Source organism: Aythya fuligula, chromosome 1, assembly GCF_009819795.1.
Source record: "Aythya fuligula isolate bAytFul2 chromosome 1, bAytFul2.pri, whole genome shotgun sequence".
In the NCBI taxonomy this organism is placed as follows: Eukaryota; Metazoa; Chordata; class Aves; order Anseriformes; family Anatidae; genus Aythya; species Aythya fuligula.
The window spans coordinates 1331743-1357505 of NC_045559.1; the positions used below are offsets into that span (position 1 = coordinate 1331743).

The 25763-nt window shown below is 47.0% G+C and overlaps 2 protein-coding genes and 1 long non-coding RNA gene across 3 annotated transcripts in view; 2 read left to right on the forward strand and 1 right to left on the reverse strand.

The window, feature by feature from the left end:
* Nucleotides 1–8333: 8333 nt before the first annotated feature.
* Nucleotides 8334–11224, forward strand: SMKR1 (small lysine rich protein 1). The gene is made up of 3 exons (XM_032207461.1): nt 8334–8364; nt 8496–8553; nt 10703–11224. The coding sequence occupies exons 2-3, from the start codon at nt 8551–8553 to the stop codon at nt 10904–10906; spliced, it is 207 nt and encodes a 68-aa protein (XP_032063352.1). The 5' UTR covers nt 8334–8364; nt 8496–8550; the 3' UTR covers nt 10907–11224.
* An 8102-nt stretch (nt 11225–19326) lies between these two features.
* On the reverse strand, nt 19327–23978 carry LOC116502082. The gene is made up of 3 exons (XR_004254538.1): nt 23159–23978; nt 19857–19943; nt 19327–19751 (listed from the first exon to the last, which is right to left on the reverse strand). It is a non-coding gene; the product is annotated as an uncharacterized LOC116502082 (long non-coding RNA).
* A 459-nt stretch (nt 23979–24437) lies between these two features.
* Nucleotides 24438–25763, forward strand: part of NRF1 (nuclear respiratory factor 1) — a 54112-nt gene continuing 52786 nt past the window's right edge. The window contains exon 1 of the mRNA XM_032188818.1: nt 24438–24517. The gene's annotated coding sequence lies outside the window, so the exon portion shown is untranslated. The remainder of the gene's footprint in view (nt 24518–25763) is intronic.

A 25763-nucleotide genomic window follows, 5' to 3' on the forward strand; every position in this document is an offset into this window, starting at 1 on the left:
AGTGACCGTCTTTCTAAAGAGGCCAGGCCTCTTTGTGTCTACCCAAACTTCCCTGGTACGCAGCTGCCATCTCTTCGGAGGGCTTCCCTTTGGGGTGACCTCTTGGTGTGGTAGCGATGGACCTGCACAGAGGCCAAGGACCAGGTTTCAGCATCACGCTGGTGGCAGTGTCAGCAGCATCCTCATCTGGTTTTCACTCCAGATTTACACCAGTGCACGAGAGATCAAAGTCTGGGCTGTCCCTTTGCTTGGTTCACGCATGCAAGTTTGTCCTAAGAGAATCTCAGCAGTGGAAGGTCTCCATCTCCCCCAAACGATTATTTACGCTTGATTTATTTGCATTAATTCAGTTACGGATGTCCAAGAACGTGCTCCAGACACCCTACTGCTGTGAGCAAGGTGCCCTGGTTCCCTGATGAAGTGGAAAATAGGTGGCACTCGAGCAGAGGTGACAGGTTGACTTGGCCAACAGAGATAACATTCCCACTTGTCCCCAGGCTAGTGCTGCTGCTGGGATTGTGCAGCCTGAGTTGGAGGCTTTCTTCCACAACTGATGATTTGGGATAGTAATTACCTTTTCCACTGCTCCACTTTGCTTCACCACTTCACTCCCTTGTACTGGAGTACGATGCACACTGAGCTGTGCGTTGCTTAGAGCTGCCGAGGACATTGATTGCCAGCTTTCTCCCCGTCTGAAATAAGCCCAGAGTTATTGGCACAGAAGTTACTGACCCAAGCTACAAGACGTCTGAAAGTGCCACGTAAAGGATTATTTCCTCATCCATCAAGATGCTCCATTAAAACGTCCATACAAGGAAACGAAGTGCAGCAGGCTGATTGATTTTGAAGGATAAAGGTTTCCAGGTTGCTTTCTTCACTGCTCTTTAGCCCCTCTAACCCTAGAGGAGAAAGTAAACGCCCCATCTTCCTGAAAATAACCTGATTTTCGCACAGGTTTTTGGCTCTTTCCTTTAAGTGGGAAGGAAGAGTGCTTTGGGTAACGCTTTGCTGCCATCACATGACGAAAACAGCAGATGCTGCAGTCCAGAGCTCTCCGAATGAATAGCAAACTGAGCTGAGAGCTTTCTGTAACAAGGAAAAACCCTCGTGGGCAGGGGATAACCCACTGAGTGAGCCTCCTCTCAGCACCTGCGTTCCTTCTCCTTGGCCAGCAGCCCTTGTGCAAGGCTTCCCCGTGCTTCCTTCAGGATCCTGATGGGGTCTGAGAATTCTTACCTCTTTCTACCAAACGCTGTTGGTCCAGGACTTGAAATCTTGGGGCAAACCTTTCCTGCCTTCTGAAACCAGATCTGGTGTCAAAGAAAAATGTGTCAATATAGCATGGGTAAAACTCGGCTCCTCTTTAGCTGTATCGATGTAGCAAGCGCACAAGTGATAAAATCACAGGTATTTGTTGCGGCAGGATTCGTGCTTATTGCTGTAGAATTAAACTGGGAATGTTTCCTGAATGTGGTTTGCAAAAGACATTTTTCAACGACTTAGCATTAGTAACCCTGCTCACCTTTTTAAAAATGCTTTTGTTCAAAATAAACCAGAGCAACTTTTGAAGTTCATTCATTTGCTGGGACTTTTTTTTCTTCGTGCACCTTAATTTAAATGCTGGTTAATTTTGTTTGTTTGTTTGTTTTAGGGGTAGAAATGTCGTATAAATGCTGCTATTTCCAGCCAGGTGCTAGGGGACAGAGCCCAGGACTAACTGGACAGTTTAGGATTTTCTCTGTGATGATTCATCTGTTTTTCCTACCAAATGTGCAGTTTTTCCCTCATTTCTCCCACAGGCCAGGGTCCTGAGAGCTGAGCTGAGCCCTGCATGGTCTGGCACAAGGGACACTGTCTGTTTTCTTTTTCCTTCCTTCTCATGGTGACCCCACACTGAAATAGTCCCAATATTTGTTTCCAGCTGCGCCACTTATTTTATCATTCCTCTGCTATTCTCTGTTTTAGAGTGATTTAGAAAACAGTCTTAGTTCCTAACAGCTAAGTGCGAGTGTAAAGGAAGTATTATCGAAGTACCAAATCCTTTTAGTTTTAATAAACTAAGGGCACAGAGGTGTTTCTCCAGGGGGACAAGGGAGCTGATTAATTATTAAAGAATCAAAACCTTAGAAAAGCCCTTCATATTTGGCTCACAACTCCCCACCCACCACCAAGTGTCTCCTTTTCCCGGTGTTTGTGTGGGTGCTGGTTATCCTCTTGGATACCACGTTCATTTTTCTGCATTTTATATTTAAATTCTGCTTCATATGAGGCTTGCATAGCTTATCAGTGCCTTCCATCTTTACTGAGGTATGGAATAGAAATACAAATTCTTGCCTGGATCTATGTGGTAGAAGGTGGTATGAGCTGTTATGTTTGAATACTATTAATTTCTACCACAAGTTAAGCTTCCTAGAGATACACCTCTATATAAAAACTGAACCTCCGTGTAAAAAAGTAACTAGGGAAAGGTAGACTTTTAACTTAAATGCTTTATCTCATCATGGATTTATCACAGGCTGTATGTCTGTTGAGACAGACCATGCTTCGTGAGGGTTTCTTTGGGGAAAGAGGGGCAATGTGGGTGTCAGCTCCGGCTGATAAACGCTGCTGGTCTCCCTACAGAGCGCACAGCACGCTGCAAATGCCATTTTGACAGGAACAGAGGAACCTATTTAATAAGTTTATTCTAGTTACAAACAGCTGCAAGTCAAGGTGATAATGCCAAAACTTTCCCTAGACACATTCTAGCAGTGTATTCACTGAGGATCCTCTAGAAAACTCCCTTACCAGCTCCTCTGGCAGCCTGAGCTGCTGCTCCTCCAGCAGTACCAGGGAAGTCTCCATCCTGCTACAAGTCCTCAAACCACGAGCTGGTAGCAGCTTAAAACTTCTTTGCTTCGCAGCGAGGGTTTTCTTCTCCCTAAAAGAGTCAGAAGGCAGCAATTATGGGATAATCATTCTGACACATAGGAGAAAAAAAAAAAAAAGTTCCAGACTATAGTTTTCTACTTTTTTTTTGTACAGCTGGAGGAGCCGTATCTTATCGTACCCCAAACATGACTGCTGGTTCCAGGAACAGTTGCATGTGCTCAGTTTCTGTTGAAACTGTCTGCAGAGCTTTTTTTTTTTTTTTTTCCAGCCTACAGGTGGTTGCAGAAAGCTCTGCTGCTGGTAAGTCAATATCTTCAGTACCTTAAGATTCTTCTGTTCCTAATTTTAGCTCATTTCCTAGGGATAAAAGGCACTCGGCGATTGCACTCCTACTCTCTCAGTCCTTTATAAGCAACTTCTGAGCTGGTTAACCGATTCCATGCAGATTTGAGTAAAGGATAACCTCAAAGATGTTGGGTTCTTATGAGAGTTGTGAAAGGGGACATCTGAGCAGAGGGACAGACCCTATTAATGCCCCAGGTGAGGCAAAGCAGGGCAGCTCAGCCATTTCTCGATTGGTTCAGCAGGGACCAGTCCTAAAAGAACTGGGATCAAGATTGGGAAAAGTACAGGGCAGGGGGGCTGAAGGGAAGGGATGCATGCCAGTGTGACACTGGGTTTCAGTAATTCCATGGCTTATGGGACAGCATGTTTAAAAATATACAAGAAAAGATATCAACTTGTTGGCATACAGAGTATAAGGCAGTAAGTTCCTCCCACTAAGTCTCAGGAGTCATTTGATTCTCTGGTTGGACACGGTCCCTTGTGTAAATTTTCCACTCTCTCTGTGGAAAGGACCATAACCTAACAGCCCTCCGTTCCCTTATGTGAGTATTTCTATAAAAATAACGATAGCGAGATGTCCTGACCTCTAAAGCACTCTTTATTTATCAAACTCGAGCTACAGCGGTGTCTTTATGAGGCCAGGTTCGTTATCCTCCCAGTTTGCAGGAACCTCCCTTAATTATTTATCAAAACCCTTGCATTTGTAAACAGCAGCTTGTTCCGCAGCCAGCTCCAAGTATCTTTACAAAAACCACGTTGACTGTGCAGGCTAATTTTTGTACGCTTGATCTAATTTCTGACACACTTGTCACTGCTGTTACTTCTTTTTACTCTTAATAGTAAAATGTGGTAATTTGACAGTTGCTTTTGCTAAAAGGAGACAATGGGTGTAATTACGATCACTTCTTTTATGCCTTGTGGTTTGTTGATTAGAAAATTACACAAAATCATTTTTCCATGAAAAGAGAAAAAATATTTTTGTTATTTTTTCATTATTCATTCGTCATTTCTTTATTTATTCCAAGCTTTATTCTAAAGTGTTTTACTTAGAAAGTCTACAGGCAGCATTTCTGAGCCATGTTTCTGACCCTTTCCCTATTTTCTCTTGTTCTTTTGCTTCTTTCTCTCTTTTTTGGCTCCTTCTGATCAGGTACCAGGATTCCCCTGAGATTTCCCCCAGCAGTGAAGGTTCTTCTGGCAGGGCTGTTTGCATCTCAGAAGGCTGACCGATTCCGTTATCTGTGGCCTCATAAGAGGCAGGAATGGGAGAGAAATACGAGGAATGTGGGAGCTGCATAAGTAGACAGCCACCAAAAACAACAGCCACGGATGCACCCACACCAAGCAAAGCCCAAGGCCTTGTTCCTTTTGGCGAGGAACCTCTTTAGTCCATGATTTGTCTTCTACATTGCCCTGACAAGCTCGGTCTATGATACAGGGTAACAGGATCCCTCATTTTCCTTTGCAGCCGAAGACAAAGAAGTTCAGCTGCTCCATCATTTCGTCTGAATAGAAGGGAGGTAACGTGCTCATTAGCCTCAGTGAAGTCTGATACTCCCCACTGATCAGAAAGCAATTCCCTTCCAGCAGCACTTTCTCCTGTGCAACAAAACCTGCATCCTACTCACGGCAGCAGAAAGCAGTTATGAAAGGGAAAAAGGTAGAGCAAATAAAATATCCATGAGAAGTAAAAGAATCTGAGATGTGTGTTTCTAGGCTGCATGTCTTATCAGTTGTACCTGAAAGCACGTAACATGTCCAGATTACAACAGAGCATTTCCACTGGATTGAGGGAGAGGTACTGCATCGTATTTGTAGTAATGGCAGTCAGCTGATCACAAACACTTTATTACTAACATGACTTCAGGAAGACAAACTTGTGTTTTCCATTAACTCGGTCCCTTCCTTCTCAAGGCAAATAATCTGATGGTTTGTATTCTGTGTTTCAAAAATGCCTTTCAAATTGTCCTCCTCAGCAGCACCTTGCTCTCTCCCAGCTCCGAGGCAGCCGTGGTGTTGGGTGATGACCCAGTTGTTATTTCCAAAGTTTCCAGGTCTCACTTCCCCACTCGGCCTGCCCTGCTGGCTCAACTTTCCCTGCTGATAAAAGAGATAATCATTAGACCAGTGTTTTGCTGAGCAGTGCCTTTGCTCTTTGACTTCCTCTAGTCCTCACCAGGTACGTTTTGCTGCAGCCTATCAGTCGCCCTCATTCCTGTCACTTTGCCCTCCTTTGATATCTAGTCCACATGCAGGTAATTATTTTCCTGCAAAAATTTCCTCCCTACCACATTATTCCTTTCTTTCACTGATATGTTTACTTCTCTTAATGTATTGGACCGACTCCTGCCTTCCTTGTTCTCATCTCTTCTTTTGCTTTCACTTTTGGGAGATCTGTCATTCTTTATTAATCCATGCTTTAAACTAGTAGGTCACAAGTCTGGCTCATTCTCTGTATCTCCTCCTATTTTCAGCATACCTGACTGAGCTAATCTCCCTGCAAACACTTCGTTTTGCTCAGTTCCCCCTTGCACTTCTGCATTCCTAACCAAGTATATCCAACCTCCTATCGGTATTAAAAAGCCTCTTTACAGAGTCTGCATACCATCTAACCACATCACCTACCAGCATCCAAAGCAACGACTGAATGCAGATTAATCATTATAATTACATGAGACGGAAATTTATGTTTGCAAGAAATCCAACAATCTCTGTAGCTGCCAGGAAGAGGGGAAGAACAGGAAAGATGGTAGGGTATCTGTAAATCTGAATTGTTTATTCTACCTACAAGCCTTTCCAATGCTGATTTACTTAGAAGTATGTGTATAGTACACTGTAATATATACGATTCTCATACTAGAGGAGAAAGCAAAGGCTGGACAGCTATTATATCCGATTAAAAAAATAAAAGTAAATGCATCTCTATTTCAAAAAAAGGTTTTAAAAAGTAAAGAAATTACACATAGGTCTGCTGTACTTACCATGGTATTAAAATACCTGTCATTTGGAACTTATTTTGTAGCTTCTAGCTCCCAAAATTAAGGGAATCCTTTATTTTTATTTTTTTTAAAATTTTTATTTATTTATTTATTTATTTTGTGTTGAAATTATTCTGAAACAAAGCTGTCTTCCTACAGGTTCATGTCCCATTGCCCTTCAATACCACGTTGTCCTCCCCACTGCAGGAACAGCACATGCTCTTGCCAAACAGCCTAGAGAAGGGCTGAGCTGTGCTGACATTTCCTCAGCTGAGATATTAATAGTGTCTGTCTCCCACGCTCGGCACAGCTGACAATTTTCATGAAACTCATAGGAAATTAATATATTTGAACTCTCGGCGTTGTGTCAAACTCGGTTAGAGCTGGCTCGAAAGTCATGGCAAAGGGGATGACAGGCAGCCTGTGAGGCGGTACAAGCCCCTTTTCCTTAGGAAATTGCACTAAATTCCAAGCTCCTACCTGTAAAGATTTTGAAGACAAGTTTGAAAATACGATAAAGTGCATTCTACGGGCTTATGGACAAGAAAGCAGATTGCAAGAGGTTAACATCTCAGATAAAAATGGAACAAGGTTCTAGGCAGACTCACTGAAGTGTCATGCAATAGCATGATTACAAGCTTTTTATTTGTTTTAAATTTTATTTATTTATTTATTTACTTTTATACGGTGATTCAGCTCCTGATACTTTCCACTTTGGATCAGCTCTTGATACTTTCCATTTATTCCACTTTTTGCTTTGGACTCCTGTCACTTTGCAGATGGGAGCACACAGTATTGAAAGCCTGGTGCTGAGGGATGTGGAACAGAAACCTGCCTCACACCATCTCCCCAGCATTTAACAAAAACAGTATTTGTGAGTAGTACCCTGGTTGTGGGGAAAGAAAAAAAAAAAAAAAAAAGTCCCTAAAAAAGGAGTAAAGCAACAAAATCAGCCCTTCAGCTGCCTGCTCCTCCCTGTGACCCCTCGACTTCACGTGGCTTCACTTATACCTCGGATATCAGCTTAAATTTTTATCACTCTAAGGGATTTTTTTGGAAAACATCCAAGCTCTGTTTGATACCCGCTCTCTGAAACTGCAGTTCTCAACTCAGCCCAGCCCAGAGGTCGTTTTTAAGAATGTTTCTGTGGTACGTGATGCTGGTTTAACAGGTTCCAGCAGCGCAGACCACAGAGGCGTGAGCTGTGCCTTGTCCAGCACAGCCCAAAAGCCGAGGCCCGGCATACCCCAACCCAATTTTGTAATTTTTGCCCACAAATACCCCAACCCAAGGCTTTTTGCCCACAAATTTGAGCTTTTTTTTTTTTTTTCCACAAAAACTCACTTAAAACTGTGTGAAACCCCAACTTTTCCCACAACCTTTGAAAAAAACCCGCAACTTCTTTCTCTAAAATAAAAACTACTGTGGTACTTTTTAAAAAGATGTATTTATTTAATGTATTTATTTCTCCAATGCCCCTCCGCGAGCGGTTTCGTTCCCCTCAGAGGCTTTTCCCGCCCTTTTCCTGAGGCGGCCGTTGCCGCCCCAACGGTCGGTGGCGGCGGGTTGCGCATGCGCGGGTGGGCGCCATGGCAACGGGGCAGCTGCGGCCGGGGGGGCCGGGACCGGGATCGGGGCCGGGACCGGGATCGGGACCGGGATCGGGACCGGGACCGGGATCAAAATCGGGATCAAAATCGGGACCGGGACCGGGATCAGGATCAGAACCGGGACCGGGACCGGGATCCAGACCCGTTCAGCGCTTGGGGTCCGCCGCCGGCAGGGCGGGGGGTGTGCGGGTAGCGCCGCGTTTCTGTGGGGTGGACCGGCCGGGAAGAAGCTGAGGAAAAATTTTAATTAAATTTTATTATTATTCTTTAATTTTTTCACGCGTGGAGAAAGGGGACGGGAAGGCTTTGGGAGGTGTGGAGGGAAGCGGTGGGATCCTGCCCTGTGCTACCCTGCTGCTACCTACTAGTAGGGTCTTGCTGTGGGGCCATTGGGGGCTGTGGCCCAGGCTCTACTATTTTCTCCTCTCCTTTCCTCTCCTCCCTGGCCAGGCATGTGCTGGGAGATCCCCTAGGAGACCACAAAATCTGTGCAGGGAAGCTCCGAGTCCTGGACCCTGGCAGAGCTCAGAGTTACCTCGCTGGTGGTTCTGTGCTTTTAGGTATGGCACACCGGGACCTGGCTGTGCAAGGACCTATTTTCCCTCTTCCTTTATCCTCTAACTAAAGTTTAGGGCAAATAATAGTAATGTGTTGCAGCGTGTGTAACTCGCTACGTGATTGTGTGTTGCAGGGACCATCTTCAGGGCTTAGCGTGGAGGCTCCCAGCTCACTGACAGGACTTAACCATGGTAATGCAGGTTTGATTCTTCCGATTAGTGTTGATTCCACATTTTAAGGAGGAGGCGTTAATAGCCAAAAGGCTCCGTTCCACGGCTGCAGGGCATAACCTGACCTGCACACTTTCATGTTGTGTGCAAGTCTGCCCCATGTTCTGGCTTCTAGATCTTTCTTGCAGTTTACAGACTCTAGGCTGTAAAAGTCTGTAGGCATCTTAGAAAGCCCCAAATCCAATTCCTTGCGGGTGAATGAAAACACCACACAAATGTGGATATCCTGGTGGTTTTTTTTTAAGAGTTAGGAACTCTGAGCTGCTTCAGTCCTGCCTCTAACTGCCAAAAAAAGAGCTACACCCTGTTCAACTTTGGTTACCTGATAAATCCTTAAGAAATTCCGGGACTGTTGGCTGTTATGCCATGCATTGGCTCTGGCACTGCCTTCTGTGCGTGTGTACACACGAGGTGTGACATCTGACAGCGTTTGTGGTGCTGTCAAGGAGCTTGTTAGCTGCCCACGTTTTGGGAACCCCTTCTTTAGGCTGTGCCGGAGCGCGTGAGCTGACTGCAGACTGCAGCTTTCCGATGCCACCACATTTAATAAGAGACAGAAAAAGCCAGTTGCTGACAATGACCGACTGCTGACATTCAAAGCCCTGAGGTCAGAGGTAGCTGTTGCAGAGAGACAGCAGGAGCAGTGAGTCAGCTTTAGACCAAAGACATTCCCTGCTTCTCACTGCAGACTTATTACAACAGTTTGGCCTTACCTGTAAGCACCTTTTTTATTTTGAAAGATCAGCTACAGGCCAGGTTCTGACCGGGAACCTAATTAAGCTCACAAAATCTGCCATGACCCTGCTGGGAGCACAAACTGGGAGCGTGGCTCAGGAGGCTGGCTGAAAAATCTGATGTCAGCATCCACTCTGAAGTGTACACATTCCAGCACATAAAGTATTCAACAAGTTCTGTCCAATTAAGGTCTGTATAAAAGGCTTGTCGCCCTCTCTGATGCGTGTCTGGGTTCAAGTAGTTTGCAGTCTGCATGACTGAAACTTTAGGAACAATGCCACCAGCATCTGCAGCTTTCGCTCTGTTTTTTTCTGCTGGTCTGCCTTTTTTGTTTCTCTTCTTGTGGTGTGTTTTATATGGACCTCATGATTTCTATTTATTTTTTTTTTCTGCTTGGCTGATAGCTACATACGGCCTTCGCACCCATCCGTTTTATTTTGAATGAATCGCACAGAACTGTTAATTAGTGGTGTGCAAAGCTAGTCAAATAACAGAAACGGGTGGGCAGATGCAGAAGGTGACTTGGTGTGTACAAAAAGTGCTCTTGGCATCAGACCAGGGGTCGAATACTTTCGGTCACTCGTGATGTGCAAATGCTCCTGTCCGGCCTTTTCTCTGGGGCTAGCTCTTGCTCTATCCATTCCTGGGATGCCGCCCACCTTGTGGCTTTGTGCTGCCATCACCTTCTTCCTGCCCACACAGCAGCAAGGAGAGATCCCTGCGGGTCCCTGAGCTGCTTTCTGTCGCTCAGTGCCTGGAGGCAGCATCTTCCACGCACACACACTCCAGGCTTCCTGCGAGGAGTGCCCAGGGTGGGTGGGAAAATAATCCCGGGAGTGAATCAGAGGCTGGCAAACCCCTCTCGGAGGCACGAGGCTGGGTGTTCAGGCAGCAGCACTCCTCAGGTGGAGTCTTTGGCCTGCTCCAGGGTCTGGATGAGTTTTAGCAGCCCCTCTTCCTACACGGAGAATGGCAGAGCTGCTGGTTAGATTTGTGTTACCGCCAGCGGTAGAGGAGCAGCATGCATTAATTAAAAAATCAATTGAAAAGAATGTTTGATTTCCATTATGCACAACCCTTTTTTTAGCCAGACAGAAGCACGGCGGAACACTAATCATCCCTGTCTGATGACTTGAGAGATTCTTACAGGCTATAGAGCAAATATGGATTTGGTGAAAGTGTTTTAATGCTTGGTAGTCCCTACATAAAATCACCACAAAGTACAGGAGGCTGGTGGGGGGCTCTGAGCTAATGCTGCAAGCCAGGACCATGATGCAGTGAAGCTGTTCAGGAGGCTTAGGATCCTCTACCCAAAATCCAAATGATCCAGACACAGAGCTAACGGTGTGTTTTTGTGGTCATTTTCTCTCTGCAGGCGGGTAAAAGTAGTAAGCCCAAGCGTGCCAAAGGCAAAAGCTCCAAAAAGAAAGGGAAGAAGGCGGTGAAGGACGTGGATATCCTCAGCCCAGCTGCCATGCTCAACGCCTACTACGTCTGCCACAACGCCCCCGCCTGCCTGGAGTTGCGGGGCTTTCCCTGGCCTGGCTCCCCCAAAAAGAAGGGCAAGAAACGAAAGTAAGCAGGTGGCCGGGGAGCAAAGTACACGATGGAAACCAAGCTCCCCAGTGAAGAAGAGGCTTTTTGGAGTATTACTCATCCTGACATCTCCAGTGGTTAGCTCAAATACGTTGCCATAATGACTGCTGTGTCCGTACAAAGACACTCTTACGTGGCTCAAGCATAGAGTGACAAGTGGTGAGTGACGTCCGTGCCATTGTAATTTCAGCCGTGGCCCTTAGCCCTCCAGTTCTGTATGGAATAAAATGTTGTGCCTCGGCAGTCTGAAGGCTTTGTGCTGGGGTTTTCTTTGCCCCACAAGTGGGGAGTGCTCCCCAGTACGTTCTGCATGTAGTGCTGGAGCACCTCCAGCTTTTTCAACCAGTGCTGGTGGAAACTGGAGCTCAGAAAATGGATACCACAGGCAGCTCAACAGCATTAAATATTTCTACATCAGCTTCTCTGAGAGTCACCCGGCGCTCCCTTTCTGGGTCAGCGGAGAGCTGTGCGATGCGTTCTGTGCATCTGGGTGATTCACCTCACCCTAAAGGAAATGGGTACGTTTGCTCAGATGAGCAGTGCTTGGAGCTCCGCTGACCGCACCGCCAGCTCTCCTTTGGCTGTGGCGAGATCCTGGAGATCCAGCTGAGGTGTCAGTGCTGTCGTGTTGCAGTTAGAGGTTGGTGAGCTCCCCTACCAGCTCTCCCCTTCTGGTAACCACTCGTGGCCCAAACATCCTGGCTGGAAACCACAAACCTTACAGTTCAGAGTTGCTTTGCTCTGTTTCCATGTCAGTTTAACGCAGCAGGTAAGTTGCAAAGCAGCATGTCGAGAGAATCTGTGTCTGCCAGAATCTTACAGCACGCCGACTGGAAGGATGCAGTGGAGTGCCTGGGACAGGAGAGGATGTGTCTGGAGCTGGTGGAGGCTGTGCAGAGACAGGAAGGAATGCAAAACGGCCAGAATCTTGGAATCTAGGAAAATCTAGGAAAAGAGAATCTGCTGGAGTTACTGGAAGGGGAGATGTCCCAGGTCTCTCGGATCCTCGAGTGGCTGTGAGCATGTACAACCACTCTCTGCACCCAGCAGCACTGTGAGGCGTGCAGGAAGTGTCACACCAGCACTGCAGTTGGTGTCTTGGGACTGAATAGCAAAGGCCTGTAAAGCCTTATGCTATTTCTCCAGCTTAAAACTTTTCCCTCCATGAAGAGATCTTGATGAAATCATAGTTTTGTGGTGGTGCTTGCAGACCAGCTACTGCCATCATATAGGCTACTGCCACTATATAGGCTACTGCAGAACTCCACCAAACTTATTTCAACTACATGTCAAGAAAATCATGGTGGGCATCTTGCTTCCTTGCCAATTAGCCTGTAGTTGCTATGTTCTGCTGAGTCAGAGATGTGGTTTGCAGCTTGCTCTGTGCATAGATGTGTCTTCCTCAGTGTTTACTCATATTCTTGCTTCCCCATCACCCAGCAGGAAGTCTGGTCACAGCATCTACTTGCTACAATTTCCTCCTAGTGTTCCAAAGCGAGAGAGGACCCAAATTTGTTCCCTCTGTACTTAGCATCTCAAGCTAATCGGTTAAAAATAAATAAAATTGTTCCCTCTTGCTACACAGATCTTTAAGGGAGGGGTGTTTCCACACACCAAGGCAGGAATTCCTTAATATGGGGCAGTCAGCGCCCTGCTCTCAGTGTTTCTCTGCTTCTGGTCAGTTTGCAGGAGGAGAAGCTGAAGAGCAGTACGAGCTCTTGCCAAGATGAAGAGCCCGATTTAACAGCAATTCCACGCAGGGACGGTGTTTAGGAAAACAACTTCCTTCTGGGCAGCTTCCTCCACAACAGCACCGTGCGCGGGTTCCTCTGAAGCAGCTGGCACTTGAGCAGGGCAGCAGGCAGCACGCCGCTTGAGATGGCTCTGATCTGCTACGGCTGCTGCAAGCAAGCAAAGCCTCTTTTACAGCCATCCCAGACTGGAGTTACGATGATAGCAAGACTCTGGATCAAAGTTTTACTTTGCAAAAAATGACTGGGACAAATAGTGAAATATCATTATAGGTTTTCTCTTTACAAACAAAAAGATCTGCTTTTTGTGTGGTGCAGTTGAGCACAGCAGATGGTGACCAGCGAAGTGCAAAGGACAAAGACTCCGCTTTCCAGTATTTCTGAAAAGTTGCTATTCATTTCTTTGGCAACAGACGGAAAACCCTTCCAACCGTCCCAAGCTGAAAAATAAACGCTTTTTCTTCTTTTTTTTTTCCTTTTACCTCTCTCCCGCCTGGATCCATCTCAATTTTGCATGCGATTCAGGCTCCCTGTTGGTTAACGAAGGCCAACAGACACCTCCAAAGAAAAGTCTGGACTTCAAATGTGTTGATTCTCTGTTTGAATACGCTGCTTCAGAGTGCTGCAGACTGCTGCCAGCTTCTAAGGGGCAGTCTGGCTCAAGTGGACGTGACTTCCCAGGCAGTCTGTTGCTGCTGGATGACACAGATACTTCTGTCCTATCACAGTGTGTAAGAGCTCGATTTTGTGGCAGGCTTTTCTTCCCACTGGGGTGCAGAGTTTATAAGCTGAGTTTAAAGCGAATAAAGCCAATTCTGCTCAAATCCCCAGAGAATCTTTTGAGGGGAAGCTGGATGCTGGAGAGGCCCTTTGCTTTAGGGGTGTGGTGCGAGGGAACTTCGCAGCCTTGCATGCATCATCTTGCAGAAAGGCATTTTTTTTCTGGAAGTCGGGCTTCCTTCGTGCTGCTGTTACTCAGCAGTCGCGCAGCGTGCTGCTTTGAGTGTTCGAGGTTAACGATTCCTGGAGGAAGTTGTACACCGAAACCAGGCTGTTAAAAATACACCGGGTGCTGACGTACGTGTTTGTGGGTGGGGGACAGGGAGGGAAGGAGGGCCACAGGACTGTTGTTGTGCAGAGTGAGTGATGGCTATTTATATAGCAGTTTAAAAAAAAGAGGTGATTCACCACACTTGGTATTAGAACATCCCTCAGTCGATGCTTCTGTATTGCCTGGTATTTCCTAGCCTGTTACTCTCACATTCAGAAAAGCATGGTGGATCTTTAGGATAGATAAGAAAGGCTCGAGAAGTGGCATGTACCCTTTTGTCTCACTTTTAGATACACCCTGGCTGTTATTTCCCAACTTCAGGGGAGGACAGTGAGGACTTTTTGGTCATAAATGCTATCATCTCCATAATGAAAAGGTTACTATGGTGAATTTAAAAACAAAACTAAACAAAATTTTTGTCCAAAATATATATATATTAGATGTTGGCACTGAATAGTGTCAGCAGAAATAAATAAAAAAACGTTTTTGGTAGGTTAACTCCTGTCTCATCTGCCCATTTTTCCTGGTTTCCCACTGCCACTTCAGACGTCCCTTATAAACCAAGAATGTCATTGAATTTTAATGTCTTTTTTTCTAAGCCTCTCACCTTAGGTTGAGAAAAAGCTGCCTTTTTTTCTTTTGCTAGTAATTGTCGCACAAAAGACTGGAAGGAACAAAAGGTGAGAAGTTGCAGAGGTGACACTGGTGATTATTGAGGCCTTCCATTCCAGATGCTGAGATGTTTTTATTGCATCCTATTGCTACCCAGTCACTGGTAGTTTTCTGGAGGTATTCCATGAATTCAGGAGTCCTGCTTCTTGGAGGTGTTTTTGATGACCCCCTTAGAGGAAGCTTATGAGGTTTCGCCACCCCTGAGAGCCTCAGACCATAGATTAGTCATGACAGAATCTGGGGGAGAAAATAGCTTTTTTCTCTCTTTTTTTTTTTTTTTTTTGGTTTAGGCTGCACATAATTTTGTTATTCTTTTAAAGTAAATTCAGTCCTTTAAGCTGGCAGTGTTCTTTCTAGGTTATTGCGATATGACTACAGGAGAAACATAACGAAAGGGGCTTTCTTTTTATTTACTTTTTCAGTCTGATATATTCAGGACTAAGCTAGAATAAACTGAGTGTGAAATCTTTTTTTGTGCAAAAAACCAGCTTTGTGTCAGCGTGCCTCCCGGTTGTCTTCTAGCTGTAATTGGCACTAAAAGAGAGAAATGGGTAAGAAAAATGAGGAAAATGCTTCATGCAGCACATGGCTACAATGGCTTCCTTGGGATGGCGGTGATTGAATGTCGTGAATGGAGCAGGTCGCTCTTTGGTGAAAATGCTTGAACCAAATACTTTAAAAATTCACCTCTAATTACTGCTGAATGTCAGAATATTTTTAATAGCTGAAACTGCAGGTGATAGGCCAAGTGCTGCTACAAGCTGAAAGGAAGCCCTTTTTAATGCTTCTAGGTAGAATGGAGTACCTGGATAATAAGAAGAAAGCAAAAATACTTAATGCTGCTTAGTGTGAGTTGAAAATTACATTTAACTTCAAAAAAGTCTTATTCAGGGTGGTTCAAATAGGTCATGCATCTCTTGGGGGTACTTTATCTACATCACGTAGTAGGAAGAGCCTGTTCTGGGAAGGAAAAAGAGCCAACTGGGGAAGAGTTCTCCATGCAATCTGAGATGTTAAATCACAAGCTACAAAACTGATGCTTGCATTAAAGCTGTAAGCAATTAGTTACAATAATTACTGCAGCTGGCTTTTGTTTGTTTGTTTTTGTGAGTTTTAAATATAAGACTCTAAATACAGGTTGTCTCACCTCACTTTGCATGTCTGTAGCACAGGTATCTCTGCCTGAGCAGACATATGGGACATGACCACCTCTGGACCAGAAAGTGACAGTTCTTTTTCACATTCAGGGCAAACAGCTCGTTTGCTGAAGTATTTCATTCCTCAAAACAAAACAAAACAAAACAAAACAAAACAAAACAAAAGTAAAGAAACTCCATGAGTTTACCTTTCTTGGTCTGAAAAAAAAAATGTTTGCAGAATAACTGTGCCCAGATCTCTGTTGGATCGGATGGATGTAGCGCTATCAGATGCTGCGTGATGTAGCATTTGCATGTTGAATACACAGTTACAGCTGTTCGGAGTGCTCCCTGCATTCCAGGAATGAGCTGGGGCCCTTCTTGTTTACACAAAACCTTGTCTGTGATAGCTTCTATGGGTTTCTTTCAATGGCTGTTCAAAATGTTACCAAGGTTGGCCGATCTTCTTGAAACTGTAACCCTTACATATGGCGAGAATTCCTGTTGTGTGTTGTTTGAGGATTCTGGGTGTTTCCCTCGCTTGATTTAATGTATCCTTCGCTACAGATTGTTGTGGAGGAGCAAGTGGGAAAGCTTTCTATGCGTAAGATGGATTTTCTCATCAGAGAAGGGGAAGGACCTGCTGGGGTTATCTGTAGAGTTTCACTGGGCTGTAAACAGATTTTATTCAGCCCTTGAGACAGCCAAAGTGAAGACTGGATCACAAGTGGTGTAGATGACTGATGTCATGTTCCTGTCTTTCTTAGCGTGACCTTTCTAAGGAAAGAGAATTATCTTGCCACGAGTTGCTTTGTGCGAGAGCTTCAGAAGGAGAGTTACGGTTGCCTTAAAGCTTCTGACGTGACTTGCAATCTGCTTGTTGGCAACAGTCTGATGCTTGGAGAAATGAAAGGAACAAAATGCCAGCCCTCATGAAATCACTGTGTCTACTAATGCCGTTGATAGTATTGCCTCTTAGTGACCTTAATTTTGTGTAATCTTACCTTGTACTTCAGATCTTTAAGGTAAGCAGTGCCTAAACAGATGGTTTTTTTTGCTGGGGTATGTTAGAGCTTTAAAAGTGTGAGGCTCTTTGCTTCATTCCAGTAAAAACCCTTGAGCTTTCTGTGGTGTCTAACTCATGTCAGCCATGTCACCAGAAATAGTTGTGAAAGCTCCTGAGATATTTAATCCAGGAATTTTTGTGCCTTCTGAAAAGATCTATTTTGGGAGCACCTGGTAATTACAGCTTGCCCTTTGGGAACTGTCCAAGCTCTGCTTTCTTAGAAGTGAGGTGCCTTGATTCTTTATACTTCTCCGTGGTCTTATGCACGCAGCTTCCATCCTTTCTGTTGCCATCACCAGCAAGCAGGTAGCAGAATAAATCCGAAGCATTTCAGGCTCCTACAGTGGCAGTTGATCTTTTGCTGTCCTTCCCTGAACCCGCAGTTTGTGCCTGTCTCAATGCTTTGACAGCTCTTAAAAGGTCTGGCACTGATGCTGCCTTGGAAGAGGAGACAGAATTCCTTTTAATAGTTTGTGAGATTTCAGACTTGCGACCTCCTCGGGGTGTCTGCGATGAGCTGCTCAGCGCTTCTCTAAATGCTTCCTAATTGTCAGGGAATGAAGGAAATCGCTGAATTGTAGAACCAGAGTGTTAGCAGGGCTGCAAGAACGAGTGCCCAGGGTCACCCACACAGCTCAGGGCCATTCCCACGCCTACACGTGGCAGGGCTGCGCTCGTCCTGAGCCCACCAATAGTCACAACCTGCAGGTCATCATCTTCACAGCGCTCTTTTGTGACGTGAGGATTGCTACGTCTCCCTTTCCTTTAAATTCCTTTGTTTCAGCTCCTTATGACAAAAAAGTGCGCTGCTTTTTGCCTCTCATTCCAACGTCACATTTTTTAAACCTGTTATTCACATTTTCCTCAGTGCTTCCCAATGCTACTGCTTCATCAGCACAGGGTGACAATTAGCACCTCCAACAAATGAGCTTGTGCAGCTTGTGCAGCTTTCCTCCTCACGTGTTGCTATATGGGAGTCATAAAACTGAGACTCATGGGATTAATCTCCCCTAAATCTGAATATCTGCAGCAAAGTTTGGACTAGTCATCTAGGTGATTTAGTTCATAGGGTAAGAGGAGCTCAGGATGTGATTCTTCTGACTCTGTACAGAGACTTACACCAGCCCAGGGAGTCCTGTTTAGATACAGGAACCCACATCTAGCGAGACAGATCCCACTCCCTGCAATGCTTAAGAGTCTACTGAAAAAGCAAAGCGAGGTTTAGTGTGGATACAGAAATGTAGGTTCTCTAAAAAAAACGAAGATTGCAGGGAAACCAACATGGCCACGGCTTGGAGACCCGAAGGAATTTGGGCTGAAGGCCATAAAAACGAGTGTCAGAAAACTCGAGAACTTCAGTGACTCTAGAAGAGGGTAAAATCACGTCAGAGATGTGGTCTAGCCTTCCATTAAAAGGAACCCACCTGGCCTGCGCCTTGTGGGCATCCCTGAGTGCAAAAACACCTCCTGACTCGGGGATGGCAGCGTCTCAGACACGGAGGAGTCGAGCAGAGCGAGACAGCTCCTCGGAGAGGAAGCGCCGTCGTCTTGAGCTTATCACTCCTGCACAGTTGTAAACTCAGCCCTGCTCGCTCCCGCTAATAATAGCCGAGTGGAATTGTGTTCAGCCAGCTAGCCCAGCCAGGGGAAAATCGCCCTGCCTGCTACGCACTTTGGGCAAAATCGCCTCGAGTAATGAAGAAAAGCAAATCATACACATCCAGCTCCAGGTAATCAGCCTGCAGCGACCATCTGGGGAATTTATTTCCCTGAGAGAAGCACATGGGACCTGAGGGACATCTCACAAAGAGCAGGTTGCAGCCCTGTATGAAAGGCATCAGAGCAGCAGGTTATTTGGAAGCACTGTATGCCACAGCCAGCATCAGGAAGATGTCAGTGGTCTAAACGAGATCCCATCCTGCCTCCAAGCTCACCGCAGTCGTGCTGGCCCCAGCCACCCTGGTGGCTCTGTCCCCCAGCTGGGGACTGGGCTCTCGGGGGCTCCAGCATCAGCACAGCGCTGGTGCAGGACAAGCTTCAGCACAGACATTAGATACTCGAGTCACAACCAGGCCACCCCTGTCCTAAAAAGTGATTAAAAGACAATCTTTATCAATTCATTTAAAAAGAAGCCCCAGGCAGCATGTGGGGATGGGAGAGAAAAGGCTTCCTGCCAGCAAAGTTCCCAGCGCGTCTCTTCCTTTTTTAGTGCCTCATCTTTGTCTCTCCGTTAACTATTTCTGCTGTAAGATCGACTGCAGTTTGGTGCTTAGCTGCGAGGAAAAGGCACCAAGAGGCTATACATAATACATAAGTGGGTTCCGACGTGCCAGTCTCTCTCGATAGTTGTTACTATTCCTGCTGCTTCATAGAGATGAGAGCGTGGCGCTCAGCCAGCATTACTGGCTTTTATTTCCAAATACTCCGGGCATTGGCAGAATAGAAACAATTAATCACTAGTTGGGAGAAGTGAAAAGGCAGGTTGCTGCAAGGCACGACCGAAATCCAGGCTGCTTTTGGTTCCTGGATGCTGCGAAAGAGGAACCACAAGAAGTAAAGCTGCTGTCCCCAGGAGCAGTCACACAACATTTGTGTTGCTGCACGTTGGGACCCTGTTTTGTTGCAGAATCAGAGGCCCCAGCCTGGGTTACCTTCTAGATCCTCACACCATGCAGCCCTTTTCTCTGCTGCTGAGAGAATTCAGGTCTCAAGAGTCCATAGCACAGATCCCTCCTGCTCTAACCCTTCCCTGCTGGTAACGATCTGAGGAAGATGCTGGAAATGGTCTGAGGTTTGAGGCCGCCCCGGAGCACTGCTGGTCCAGGCGAGTATTTCAACAGAATCTCAAAAAATGATGCAGTGGAGTCCTAAAATCATTTATTACCACCCAAGAAAGCACATCTGGAGAAACCAACTGCTGACTGCCTGACTGCTTTCCATGCTGGGGTTTTTCACAGGTGAAATTATGAGCTGGCTCTGCGTGGTGATGCCAAAGAGCCATAAAAAAGGGTGAGCCGTACAGCCAGGGGTACAGCAAAACAGCCCAGAGGGGCCACACTGGAAGCTCCGGTCTTGAGATGGCTATTGGGGAACTTGGCCTGAAATAGGGAAAAAAGCTCTGGATGTGTCTTTTTCATGGAAGAACTGACAATCTGGGAAAAAAAAAGACCAAATAAGTAATAAAAAGCCTGAAGAACTGGCCTCCCTCTAGTAGCAGGCAGGGCTGGTCACGTTATCTTCAGACTCTTCACTCTTACCCATCGCGTTCCGTCAGCGGAGTTCTGATGCTCCTCACGCTCTGTGCAGAAAAACGGAGAGATTGGCGTTTGCAGAACTTCACCGAACTACATTGGAGCAGGAGGAGAGAAAATAAGCTGAAAATATCTGAGTGTCATTGGTACCACAGCACAAAGCTGAAGAACCAGGTGTGAAGAGCTAAACTGCAGAGGGGATATTCAGGTGAAAGACCAGAAATTTGTGTTTGCGAGGGTGATGCTGCAGGAAACCGCTACCCAACCAGTAGAAGCTCTCCAGAGTGACTGGACCCGTGTGGATTTTGGTGGCTAGGAGCTTTAACAGAGCTTTTCTTCGGAGGAATCTTCCCCAAAATCACTCGGCTTTGGCCTCATCTGGCTGCAGAGAAGCTGTGGCATCCAGAGCCCCATCAAGGCTACTTACAACTAACACATTGCCCTATCAACGATCTCCCCGGGGTAATGAAAACGAGCCTGGCTCTTTATGAGCCGTGCAAATCTGTTTTATTGCACATTACTGAACAACCACTGCTGCAAAGACTCAGGTTAAAGGAAAGCAATGGATGCATCCTTTATTATTATTATTATTTTATTTTTTTTTTTTAACCTGAAAAAGAGAGAAAAGGAAGAAGCCATGCAGCTGTGTCTGTAGTTTTCCTCCTCAGTCTGCACTGTGAACGTTTAAAAACTACTCGGTTACAAAACCGCTAAGTCATCGGGGTGTTTGTTGTCAGCACCGTGGGTGAATCAATTGCTTTTCTCTTCCGTGGGCTTGAGATGCACGAAAACTCCATGGGCAAGAAGAAAGATGGATCCGCTTTTTCTCTCCCGATGATACAAGACGCTCAGTGGCTGGGTTTCCTCCTTCCGAGCGCAGGCAGCTAGAAAGTGCCAGCAGGCAGCAGCAGATTTGTTAACTCCGAGGCAGCTAGGACATTTTGTAGGAAGCAGACTCAGAACAGAGCTGCTGCCAGGAGCTCGTCTTCCGCTGCACAACCACGTGCAGCTCCTTCATCTCCAGCACGCCAGAGCCCAACCTTCCTGTGCAAACCCGGTGAGATACCAGGCTCTCGGTCACCGTGAGGTCTGCTGTCGTGATACAAGCAGGTCGGTGTGTTCAGCAAGTCCTAAAGCTATGCTTTGTCTCCAAAGTACATTTTGGAGAAATCGTCTCCCTCCTCCCCACATGGGCTCAGCTGATGGGGGCGATGTTTTGGATGCTAGCAGGGGCACGTGTCTCATCCCCTAACAAAAACATCATCTCCCTGATCCCTAAAATCCATCTTATTTTTTCTTCTCTAGTACGCTGCTACTTCCAAGCCACCCAGCTCACTGCCACAGGCACTCCCAGTCCCCTCACGCTTTCCCATGCACCCTTTGCTAGGCAATCCTTCCTTCTTACTCATCTGTTGTTTGTTTTTTTTTGCTCTGGAGCAGAATTCACCAGCCAAAGGCAGGGTGGATGGCTAAAACACCCCGTACCGAGTCCCTGACATCTCTCCCACAGCCTCACAGCACCTGAGCAGCCACATCTGCCTGGCAGGCTGCTAACACCATCCCCACGTTATAAATTCCACCTTTTTTCTCCCCAGACCGAGGATGTGAAGATTATTTAAGCCTTCCTGGCCCTGCTCTGTCACCAGATCTCCCTTTTCCCACCACGCATCGGTTGCCTTTACCCAGCTAACCCCCTCCCCTCCTTCCCAGTGCTGGATGTGGCGTGTCCTGACCAGCCCCGGCATCCCCACGGGGTGCGAGCCAAGCTCCCGACCCTTCAGCTGGTAAAATGCACATTTGTGCTCGCAGTGAGCCTTGTGCCAACCCTCACCCTGTGGGGTTACGGGTCTGTGACACGAGGCAGCTTTGCTGGATCTCCACGAGAACCTGGGGAAACACGTGCTGATGCGGAGTTTTCCTAAGAGGGAGAGTCAGTTTGTTCATACTGGGAAAATTTCCTTCTCGAGGCCCCTTTTGGTGCATCCCAAATCAATGTCCACGCCATTCCCTGTCAAGAGCTTTGTGTCCTGTCTTCCCTCTTCTCACAGAAGTGAGTGCTCTTTGAGGGAGAAGAAATGAGCCCGTGTCAGGCCCAGCCAAGCACACTCAGCCACTGCCCTGCAGATGTGCACTTCCACAAGCCCACGGGTTCACCTGCCCACTCCTGCAACGTGTGGCCAGGGAAATATGCAGCCAGATGAGACCCTGGGACGTCACCGTCAGCCATCCCTCTCCCTGAGGCAGCAGCAACTCTACCTACTGCATTCCTGAGCAGCATTTGCCCAACCTGTTCTTAAAACCTACAACAGGGGAGACTCCAGAACCTCCGGAAGCCCTTCCAGGATTCTGCCATCCTACCATTACGGAAGTTTTTTGGTGTCTCATGGGGTTCTACCTTCCTGTGACGTCCAGGGAAGTGACCTTCCTCCTTCCAGCCCACTGCGGGTTACACCAGGCCTGTCGGGTGGCACAGGCCCAGCTCTCCGTGCTTGTGGCCCCGTTCCAAAACTGCTGATTAGCACAAGGGAATTCCACAGCTATTACAGTCCGTGTCAGCTGCCTGCCCGCACTGGCATGGCATTACCCTGTCCTCAAGGAGCAGCAAGGCCCCACCAAGACCCCTCCACGGCTCTGCAGCAAAAGCTACACTCATCTCAGCAACTGGTTTAAGTCATCATTGGGCCCAGATCCACATTTTGTACCTACGGGAGACCAACGATGGAAACCCAGAGCACCCCAAACGTGGAGTAACCCAGTCTATGGGCTAAGCTGACATTGGTGCAAAAAACAGGTGTTTTTTCCCCCAAAAAAATACACTGTGAGAGCGTGCACGTGGCTGCAGAGCTCCCAGAGAAACGCAGGGGCACTGCAGAGGCAACAAGTGGAGTGTGACTGCAGAGTGGACATTCGATCCCGAGCTGACCTGACATGCATGCCAATTGCCTCGGCTGGCTCTGCAGATGGGGGCACGTCTCGGAGAGGTTTTCGCCCTGTGCTTTCCGTAGTCTTGCATCTTCAGATGGTTGTAGCGCGGCCATAACTTCCTGCCTTTACATTTACAATTGCTTTATTGCATCTGTTAATAGGAAAAATTGGTGGCTGTGCTTCGTTCCGCCTATGGGGTGAAGTTATTTCTATATTTGGCTATCGGTTTATACAATTTGCAGAGTGCTGGGAGCGGGTAGGCATGTGAGATATGTCCCATTTCAGAGGGATTGGTATTGCATGCTCCAAGGGAAGCTGTAAAATTCCAGAGTGGCTATTAGCATAATGAGAAAAATATTATCATTTTTAGTACAGTGACATACCCATGGAAGAGGTTTCTACGAGGCACAGATGGTAGGCTGACGTCCTGAAATTTAAAAAAAAAAATGTATATGCAACAAAAATAAAACCATGATTGCTGTAAAATAAAAGCCTACTGAATTTTTGACCTGCCAGGTCTCTAGCGGAGCGCTTAACGTACATCTAGGATCCTTAAGGAAGGAACATTACTGAAAATATTTTGCTTTCCAGGCCGCTGTAAACCAGATTTTATTAACTTTTCTCTTGAGCACCCGTCCACGTTGCACTTTCCATGCCATTCTTTACTTGAGGAGAACACGTCTTAAATTTGACAGTTTCGGTCCATCAGTCTGAAGTCCCTCCTTAAGACTCCCTGCTATAAATCGCACATACCTATTTTTACTATTTTGTACCATTTTTTGTACTACTTTTTCATTTTTTTCCTGTGTTCCAAGTCCTTTACACTTCAGGCTCCCGCTGAAACCACAGGTTGCCCTGGCACGCAGACACCTTCCTGCGACAAGACCACGGTCCCAGTACACGTCTTTGAGCCCTGATACAACAAGAAAACGTTAGATTTCACGCATTAGAAAGAGCAGTTTGGGGTCATTTTGTGTTATTTCGAGTTACTTTGAAACCCGGCTTAGCTCAGCAACATGGCTGAGAAACTAGAGTTTAAGGGTGGAGGAGGTGGGGAAACAGAGAGCCAGAATGTCCCAAAACCGCGTTTTTCTGACAGCAAAACACACTTTTTTTTTTTTTTGACAGCAAACCACCACGGGCAACGCCGAGCCCGGCTCCCCTCAGCCCTTTCCCGCCCTCCTCCCTGAGGCGCGGGGCGACCTCCCCAAGATGGCGCCTCCCCCGTTCCCCCCCCCCTCACCTCACACCCCCCCCCCTTTATCCCCACACACCCCCCACACACCCCCACACCCCCAATCCCCCCCCTCCACCCTTTTTCCCCCAAATTTCCCAAATCCTTCCTTCTTTTTACACCCCCTCGCCCTCCTCCTCATGGCGGCGGCGCCGCGCTATGACGCCACGCTCCCTCCTCCCCACACCCCCCCCACCTTTTTTTTTTTTTTTTTTTTTTTTTTTTCCTCCTTCTCCCCCCCCCCCCCCCCCTCCTCCTCCTCCCCTCCCTCCCTCCCTCCCTCGGCCTCCTCCTCCTCCTCCTCTCCCTCTCGCCATTGCGGCGGCTCAGGGCTCGAGCCCCGCCGCTTCCTCCCTCCCTCCCCCCCCCTGAGGGGGGGCTCCCCATTTTTTTTTTTTTTTTTTTTTTTTTTTTCTCTCTTCCTTCTCTCTCCCTCTCTCTTCCTCCCTCCCTCCCTCCCGCCGCAGGCTTCCACGGCGCAGGCCCGCCGCAGCGCAGCCGCTCTGAGGTGAGCGTCCTACCGCGCAATCTCCCAGCTCCTCCAGCCCCGGCGCAGCCGCAGCAACGCGGGGGCCCCCACCGGCCGATCCCGGATCCCCCCCCCCTCCGACCCCTTTTCCCCTTTTTTCCCTTCTTTCCCCCCTTTTTTTTATTTTTAAACGCCCTTTCCTTTCCTCACCTCACGCCCCGCTCCTCGCCTGCCGGGGCCGCCTTTTTGGTTTTTAGGCCGCGCTAGGCCTCGGGGGGGTGAAGGCGTCGCTGTGGTGTTTTTTGGGGGGTGTGGGGGGGGGACACCGGGACATGGCCACCCCACAACAACCGGGGGGGGCTGAGGGGAGCCCCCGAGACCCTCAGGGGAGCCCCCGAAGGCCTCAGCCCGGAGCCGGGGGGGGGGGCACCGGGAGCGCGGCCCCGTTCCCTGCCCCCCCCCCCCCGGGTTTTACCTCAGGGCCCCGCTGGAGTTTTCCCCCCTTTTTTCCTCCCTTTTTTCCTCCTTTCTCTCGATAATTCCCCCCCCTTTTATTTTTTTTCAATCCTAATGGCTTTATATTCCTCCTCCCCGTATTTCTATTTCTTTCCTTTTTCCCTCCCCTTTTTAGTTTTCTTCCTTTTTCCCTCCCCTTTTTTATTTTTTCCCCCGTTTTCCTCCCCGTTTTGAATATTTTCGTTTCCCTCCTTTTTAATTTCCCCCCTTTTTATTTCCCCCTTCTTATTTTTTCCCCTTTCCCCTCCTTTTTAATATTTTTTCTCCCTTTTTAATATTATCCATTTTTAATATTCTCCCTTTTTAACATTCTCCTTTCCCCCCTTTTAATTTTTCCCCCCTTTTCCCCCCCTTTTAAAAATTTCCCCCCCTTTTAAAAATTTCCCCCCCTTTTAATAATTTTCCCCCCCTTTTAATAATTTTCCCCCCCTTTTAATAATTTTCCCCCCCTTTTAATAATTTTCCCCCCCTTTTAATAATTTTCCCCCCCTTTTAATAATTTTCCCCCCCTTTTAATAATTTTTCCCCCCTTTTAATAATTTTCCCCCCCTTTTAATAATTTTTCCCCTTTCCCCCCCTTTTTAATTTTTTCCCCCTTTCCCCCCTTTTTTATTTTTTCTCTTCCCTTTTTATTTTTTCTCCCCTTTCCTTCCCAATTTTATTTTTCTTTTCTCTACCCTTTTAATTTTCCCCCTTTTTCCCACCTATTTCCCCCCTTTTTAATTTTTCCCCTTTTTCCCCCATTTTTAATTTTTCCCCTCTTCCCTCC